This window comes from Zingiber officinale, chromosome 7A (assembly GCF_018446385.1).
Source record: "Zingiber officinale cultivar Zhangliang chromosome 7A, Zo_v1.1, whole genome shotgun sequence".
In the NCBI taxonomy this organism is placed as follows: Eukaryota; Viridiplantae; Streptophyta; class Magnoliopsida; order Zingiberales; family Zingiberaceae; genus Zingiber; species Zingiber officinale.
Window position 1 is genome coordinate 142,815,670 of NC_055998.1, and position 9,090 is coordinate 142,824,759.

The following is a 9,090-nucleotide window of genomic DNA, read 5'->3' on the forward strand; positions in this document are numbered from 1 at the left end:
TATCACCATAGCTCGGCTGGACACCGAGATTCCGATGCTCAAAACAAGACATACGTCGAGTGGTCAGCTCGCTCGGACTTACATTTAACCCTGGAACTAGTGAAAAGGGATCGCAACATACAATGAAACTCGGACAGTGGAATGATTGGTCGAGCGGCCACTCCGCTCGGCCAAAGAGCTAGACCACCCGAACGGCTAAGGGCTGGCCTAGCGGTTGTCCCGATCGGCCTACTAATAGACAAAAGGAGGATCAGTCGACATCCTCGTAGGAATTCGTGTCACCAACAAATGACATGGTTGACGGTATGGACGGGCAGAGGATCGTACGGCAGAAGCTTCTACTATCATGTCAGAGATATGCTTGGGTCATTGAAGTATGTATGGTATCAGAGACGCTTTCCTGACATGTCTTTTCAGGTTAAGCTTTGAGAAGCGTGCGTGCCTTGAGGAGCGTGCGCATGTGCCTTCGGAGCCCTATATAAAGGACCCCAAGTTTCAACGGAGGTATGCACATTTTTACTGTAGCTACTGTTACTCTGCTTCTCTGCTTCCTCGCTTATACACCGTCGGAGACTGACTTGAGTGTCGGAGGGTCATCGCTGGGGAACCCCTCCCTGACTTGGCACTGACGTTGCTATGGTTGCAGGTCTCTCTGTCTCGGAGCCCACCAACAATCAACAGGAGCGTTACGTCCCCCAGCATCCATAGCCTCGACTCTCGAACATGATCAATATATTTCTTATCTTTTCTTCATATTTCACCATTAATATAATTAAATTTTTAAAAAATATTAATTAAAAAATATTTTAATTATATATATATTTCTCATCTCATATTGGTCTGTTCTTTTTTTTTTTAACAAATATAAAAATTAAGAATTAATATAAAAATAAAAAAAAAGATGGTGTGTCATGATACAAACTATATTACAAATAATTATATTGATTACCTACCCATAATTCTCTATTCATACAAATGTGGCCTATGCCATATATATAAATTCTCAATGAATCCGTCCAATAACCCATTGGATTCCATCTTGAACTCATATGGCATAAAAAGCGATTCACTCGTCCTCAACACCTCCTCTAATTCGTCCCTAAATCAATACGGAAAAGATAAATCATGAATGACTATTAGCCATTAAAACAGGCAACAAGGCATGGGACAACACTTTCAAATAAGTCCATTAGCTAGTATCTATTATTAATACTCAAATTAAAACACGATTAATAAAAATACAATTTATAATTATTTTTTTATCAAGTTTTAATTTTGTTTTAACTAGTCCAAAATATATGAATTTCAACATGAGCTAACCGTTCACATGGACGGTCGGCCCGCAAATAGTTGACTAATATGTCATATTCAATAGAGCTATTGATATTAAGATGATTATTCAAGCTGGGTAACATTGAGTCTAGATGATTGATTCGGTCCCATAAAATTTTTTCACCTGCCGTAAGAATGAATAAATAATAAGGAGAGTAATTGGTATTAAGATCGGTACAAAGAAGGCATTGATTGGAGATGGTGACATCAGCTATTGGACTCTTATAACATGCTCTAACTTATACATTAAATTTATCTAATCGATTTAGGTATGAAAAAAATATATTGGCTCAACATTTTTTTTCTTCGGATATCTATATAATCAAGAGAAATAGACGAACACATAGGAATTAATTTCATCTCATTCCGAACTCTCCAGGTCCATTAACCGGCTTCGGATAATTTTTATTTTTATTTTTATTTTTAAAAAATAGCAAATTTGCATTGGATCCTCGCTTTAGATTCGTTGCAAATGGGCTACTTTAAAAAACAACTCAAAAATTCTCGGAAGTCAATTAATTGACCTAAAGAGTTCGGAATGATGAAATCAATTTTGATATATTCATATCATTATCCCGATTGTATAGATATCCTCAAAAAAAAAATTGACCTAATATATTTTTTAAGTGATTTTTTTAATACTAATGCATCTGAAAAATATAATTCATATTTAAAAAAATCACCAATCAAAATATATTGAGTCAAATTGATGTTTGAACGGATAGATATAATAAGGAAAAATATATAAATATATAGGAATTGGTTTAACCTTATTCCAAACTCTCTCGATCAATTAACCGACTTCAAGCTATTTTTCTTAAAATTAAAACTTTGCAATGAATCTATTTATTCGTTGCAAATTCATGATGAATCCCTGTTTCATCGTAACTTCTTAATAATAATTCATGTAATAATATTTGCCACGAATTCAATATTGTTGTAAAATCTACGATAAATTCTAGATTCGTTGCAAAATTTACGACGAATTTTAGATTCATTGCAAAATATGCGACGAATTCCGTGTTCATTGCAAAATCGATGAAAAAATTACAATGAATGATTTATTCATCCCTGATTTTGCAACAAATATTTATTTTGAATTGCAACAAATTTAGTAATGAAATATTTTCCATTGTTGATTTGCCACAAAATATTTTTGTTGCTGATTGGCCATGAAATATTTACGTTGCTAAATTAGTTACTAAGTAGTAACAATTTATATATGTTTTTATTACAAAACTCGTCGGCCTTAAATGATTGGGTTTTTTAGTGCGAAGTGCCTGTGGGATGAAAGTTTTTTTCCAGAGATAAGTATTAGTTTTTTTGTTTTTTTATTTTTGAAAAACGAAACGTAATCGTAACACTTGTGAATTGGGGGATTTATGGTTGAGAATAAGACTTGTCAAACTGAGTCAAAAACAACTTCATTACATGCATATGCATGCATATATATAAAAACAAATATTATTCGACCAATTAAAACAGCGTGCAATAGAGCTCACAGCGGTTCCAAAGGAGAGCTTGGGCTTGCGGCCATTGAGCAGGAGTTGCCAGAGCATCTAATAGGACAATGATATATATTTATATTCAATCATAAAAAGTAGGACAATGATATATATATATATATTCAATCATAAAAAGTTGAAGCTCACGTAGTCTAAAGAAAGCAAAACAATAATTTTCCTTAAAATATGTACAAGAAATAACGGGCAGGAGATTTATCTGATTTTTTTTTCTACGTCAAGTAGGATAGAGAAAGAACTCGTGGAAACGAGGCTATTCGAGGAATCTTCATAAATTCCAAGAATGATTGTTCGGCCTCTGGTGTTGAATAAGATTCATCGTAGGATCCAGCACCAGCTTGTGCATCGTCAGCACCGCCATCCTGATCATTCAGTTGGGCATTTAGCATCATACCGGCCACTGTATCTTGCTGGAGCAGGCAGCAACGGGAATTGACCTTCGGGATGTTGGATTGTTCATCAGAAGCAGCAGAAGGAGGCTGGAAACCAAAGTCAAGGAGTTGTGATATAAAGTCCTCTTCGTTGAATAGAGCGTCGCGAGGCAATGATGTGTTTCCTGAAGCCAGCTCCTCAACTTTAGTCGTAGATAAAGTTTAGTCCCAACAGTTTCTGGATAGATGAATTATTGAAAGGTGATACAGTTGGAGCTAATATTATTACCTGAGCATGGTGAAGGAGTGCATTGTGAATCAAAAGCAGGTGTCCTCCAGAAAGAATCTTGTGTTTCCGTCTTATTGGAGATTGATGATGTTGCACAAGGGGGACCAGGTTCGTAAAAGCCGGAGAAAGTGGTTTTAGAATCATCCTTAATAACATCATTGATATGACTTTTAAAATCACTTTTACCTTCCAAAACTGAGTACTGAGAATCAAAGTAAGGCGATGCTAATAAAATATCCGAGTACTGAGGATCAAAGTAAGGCTATTCTAATATAATATCAGGTTGCTGACTAAATAGCGGATCAAAGTAAGGCGATTCTAATACAATATTAGGTTGCTGACTAAGTAGCGGATCAAAATAAGGCGATTCTAATATAATATTAGGTTGCTGACTAAGTAGCGGATCAAAATAAGGCGATTCTAATATAATACCAGGTTGCTGATTAAGTAGCGAATCAAAGTAAGGTGATTCTAATATAATATCCGGTTGTTGATTAAGTAGCGGATCAAAGTAAGGTGATTCTAATATAAGATCAGGTTGCTGACTAAGTAGCTTCAAATGAGGATCACAGTTGATAAGTTTCTCAAAATTCTTTCTCAACGAGGTCTGGGGACATTGAAGTATATGCCTCCTGCAACATACATTTGGTGAAAGTTACAATATAGACACAACTGAATATGTAAAATTTTGATTTATCTATGTTTCAAACAATTTGAGATAGACAACAAATATATATATCTTCTGGCAAAATTTGTTATATCACATCAAGCTTAGTTTAAATAGGTCAAGGTAACATGCAGTCAGGTTATCACAAAGGATATGCTTTACATTGTAGATCATCATATAAAACTTAATATTAATAATATTCATAACAAGGTGTAGTTTAACTAATTTAATCAAATTTAAACAATTGACAAGACGGAAGCAACTACAATATTCAAAAGGCAAAGGCTTACAATAGACTCCAAAAAAATATATACTGAAAATAAAATCTGATTATTTTTTATTGAAATACCAATAACAAGAACCACAGATTAAATGATAATATCACTCCGAAAGCTTAGATTTTGTGTCAGCTTGCAACAAAAGAGGTGAATTTCATAAGATGTGGGAAAATATAATTTACATCTACCTGTGTATATGTGCTTGGCCATTGGTAAAATCCTGAGTTGCTTGCCACTGTATATGCTTCCTTGGTTGAGGATCAATCTCTCGGAAGAAAAGAGGTGGTCTTGCCAACTAATAAACAATTGCCAACATGTTACCAGTAAGAAATGACCAATATATACCAACACAAATTGAGAAATAAATAAATCTTACCACAATATCCAAAGCCCCATGGCCACCGTCAAAAAATACAGCCTTAATTGCAGTAATGTCGGACCAATGAAACTCAATCTTGCTCTTCACGCCACCTTCGAGAAATTCCCATAGAAGTTTACGTTTGGCGAAGTAACATTTTGCCACTAAATCTCCTTCATATCTAGTCACAAACTGTTTGCCAATAGAACATAGTGAACTTCTCCACAAAGTTAACCAATTTGGTAAAGGATTACTTGACAAAAACATATGAGAATTAGAATGCACTAGATCACCCATAAAGAATTCATGAAATGCACCTTCAAGGAAAAAAAGACAATGTCTCGAAATAAACTATGTTCCAATGGCAGATCCCTGGTTGATAATTGTAAGTGAAACTCAGAAATAAAGGCAAGTAAAATTGCTCATCATTTTTCTTTTTGGTGGACCGTATCACAGAAAGTTACAAACACAAATAGGAGGAAAATGATGAGCAGAAAAATTCTGCTCAAAACAGAAAGATTGAATAGATTGCAGATACAAGAATATAATACCAGAATAATGCATAGACAAAAACTTCCACAAGAACATACAAATAATAACAGGAAAGATAGACGTATCATTTATGTAAACCATCAAATTTTTCCTTATAAAATCCTCACCTCCCATGTCCCAATCCTCAATAATGACGCATGAAAATGCGAAGCTTTGATCTTGCTCAATGAGCTCGAAGAAGCTGAGTTTGATTTTACACCAACTTTCGAGCCCTTCGAGCTAGTGACGCATAAATTTTTACCTGCCTTTGACTGAGAAAGCATCATATGAATCGACGGACTCTTCCTGAGGCGAAGACCCAACGGTTTAGGTTCCCCAAGCAAATTGTTGTACACAGCCTGCAACAAGGTAGTATCAAGAGCTGGTATTACCTCTTTTCAAATGACACAGATCCATACTTAGAAAGTGTACCAAGATGCAAGACAGATCCAGAAATAAGAGAAGGACAACGCTAAACTTTGAGCGTCGAAATATGAATTAAGTATCAAATACAATTAAAAAATAATAATTTTTTATGTTAAATTATAGATTATAAAATATAGTTCATTTTTTGAATTGGATTAGAGTACAGGACAATCCTATCTTTGCGCTAAAATGAGTTGAATAATTTTTTTCAATATACAGATATATATATATATATTTTATTTCACACCTAATGAGATTTATTTATTTTAATATATATAATTAATTTGACTTAATAATTTTTTCTTATTTATTCTTTTATATTCTACTCATATTTTTTACCTATATTTCATATTCTTTAAAAATTATTTTTGATAAATTTAATTGAGATTGATCGGATTATAAATAATATAGGATTGATTTATTTATATATTAGGATTTTTTAAAAGAAATTTTTTCATTAATATAATAAAAATATATAATTATAAAAAATCCTTTTTAGTAACGTTTTAAATTTAAAATAATAATAATAAAAATACCCGATTAAATTTAAATAAGATATGAGGTAGGAATAATTAATGCAAAATCTTTTTCATGCAAGATTTGATCGGGATAAATGAAAGCTAGATTTTTGTTTTTATTTTCTATGACACTTTTTGTGATTTGAAATAGATGATTAAACATGTAAAAAAAAAAAAAAAAAAGGCTAGGCTATAGCCTAGGACGAGCCTAAGGTAAATTTGTCTCTGCCAAGATGGGGAAGGAAAAAAAAAGATCGGTCCTTTTGCACGAGATCATGAGAACCTAATCAAAATGATCGCTCAACGAGACAAAACATAATGAGAAGAGAAAGTGAGGGATCTACCTGCTCACTAGAAGTGCTCGTGTCCCTGGCCCTCTTGTGGAGACGTACGCGCTTCTCGTATAAGGGCTCCTCCACTTCCAACTTCCCCGCCGGAGGAGGTGGAGCCAAGTGCGGGGTGGACCAATCCATTCCGCCGAAAGATATCCAAAGTAGGAACCTTAGAACGCCCAGTTCTGCTGCTTCTCCGCAGCTTTTACGCTTCGATAGCGTAGAGGTATTTTGCAGAAGCAGACGTGGAGGGATTTGTTCGCGAGGAAGGTGAAACAATTTCACAGAAAACGTCGAAGGGATTCTTTAATAGAGAATTATTTTGACCGAATTTAGTAAGTTCTTCCCATGTGCCATATACATTGGCAGAGATATTTGGGAGAGATATATTTCTTTCTAAATATTTCCTAATTTTAAATATCTTGGAAGAAAAGGGATTTCTTTTAAATATTTACTAATCTCAGATATTCTTTTTGGAAGGATATATTTTTTAAAATATTTTCCAATTTTAAATATCCAATTGGAAAGAAATATTATAGAGGAGATTTGAATGTATCTATGTTCTTAAAAAATAAAAACTTTATATTTATTTGGAATTTGAGATATTTAATAAGTGGTTAAGCCAATATTTAATTTATAAGATATTTAATTATAGAATTTGAGGTATTTAAGTAGTGGGATATTTAATTGATAATGTAAATATAATTACCATAAATAAAATATCATTATTCTATACCGTGTACAAGTTGGCGTCATTATGCTAAAAACCTAATAACTAACTTATATAACATATTATTTGATCAATCATGATTTTAACCTAATTAAAAAATATTTTAACGAGCAGACTATATAACATTCATTGTATTTTAAATGAATAAAATCATGCAAATATAATTGATAGTAGAAGTTAAAGGGTAATTTTTATAAGAGAACTAAATGTAGAGGTATTTTGGGATTAGGGCATTTGACTTTTTTTTTTTTAGAAAAATATACGTTAATATGACGTCTCTTAATTTGAAATGCCCTTTTAATTTTTATAAAAAAAACTTTGCGTTGAACATAATTAACAAGTAAAATAATAAAAAGAGAACTTAATACTTGTCTATATATTATAATTTTATCCATGATACATAATTCATCCAAAATTGAACTTTGTTTTAACATTATTTAAAAAAATCGATACGCGCAATATTTTATGATTAAAACCTATCATATTTTCTATGTGTTTTTAATGTGAGACTATATTTATAACGTTACAACCCCAACAATTAGTAGTGGGTTGTGGCAGTTGCAATTGCCGAGTAGTTGCTTGTCACACCCCACACCCATTACACTCCCTCATTCCAAACTCTCTTGATCAATTAACCGACTTCAGACTATTTTTCTTAAAATTAAAACTTTGCAATGAATCCGAGATTCATTGCAAATTTGCAATGATCCTGAGATTCGTCGCAAATTTGCAATGAATCTGTTTATTCGTTGCAAATTCGTGATGAATCCCTGTTTCATCGCAACTACTTAATAATAAATCATATGACAATATTTGCAATGAATTCAATATTGTTGTAAAATCTACGATGAATTCTAGATTCGTTGTAAAATTTGCGACGAATTATAGTTTCATTGGAAAATCTACGACGAATTCCGTGTTCATTGCAAAATCGTTGAAAAAATTACAACCAATGATTTATTGATCCCTGATTTTACAACAAATATTTATTTTTATCGTTGAATTGCAACAAATTTAGTAATGAAATATTTTTCATTGTTGATTTGCCATAAAATATTTTTGTTGCTGATTAGCCATGAGATATTTACGTTGCTAAATTAGTTACTAAGTAGTAACAATTTATGTTTTTATTACAAAACTCGTCAAGTTTTCGACCTTAAATGATTGGATTTTTTAGTGCGAAGTGCCTAGGGGATGAAAGTTTTTTTCCAGAGATAAGTATTCGTTAAAAATCAATTCTCTACTTTATTATAATAAATTTATCCTCATCTAGTTAATTTGGTTGGATATGAAAAGACGTTGATGTCAATTAATTATAGTACGGAGAAATTCCTGTTTTTATATAAAAAAGGAAAAGATTTGACAAAAGTAAATTAACGTCCATTGGAGACAAATAATTTAATATGGACTAAAGTGAATGGTTAACTAATTGTATAAATACATATTATAAAACACTATTAATTAAGCTAATGATTGATTAACCATCTCTATTTGATATATATATATATATATAGGCACACAAAGAATAATAGTTAGCACACCTTCGTATGCAAGGGCGGAGCCAAGCATTGGATTACCCGGGCTACAGCCCGGGGGCCCAGCTAAAAATTTGATTACTTTTACTTGTTCACATCTTGCCTTTTGGATTTTCAATGGGAAAAAAAGGGCTTTTAGCCCAGGGGTCATTCGGAGAATTTTTTTAGCCCAGGCAGGCTATCATTCCTAGCTCCGCCAG

At 32.8% G+C, this 9,090-nt stretch overlaps 1 protein-coding gene across 1 annotated transcript; it reads right to left on the reverse strand.

Annotated features, from left to right (window-relative positions):
* Positions 1–3,067: 3,067 nt before the first annotated feature.
* On the reverse strand, positions 3,068–6,766 carry LOC121999815. The gene is made up of 7 exons (XM_042554446.1): positions 6,638–6,766; positions 5,612–5,708; positions 4,837–5,135; positions 4,649–4,755; positions 3,948–4,147; positions 3,516–3,740; positions 3,068–3,429 (listed from the first exon to the last, which is right to left on the reverse strand). The coding sequence occupies exons 1-7, from the start codon at positions 6,764–6,766 to the stop codon at positions 3,068–3,070; spliced, it is 1,419 nt and encodes a 472-aa protein (XP_042410380.1).
* Between the last annotated feature and the right edge of the window lie 2,324 nt (positions 6,767–9,090).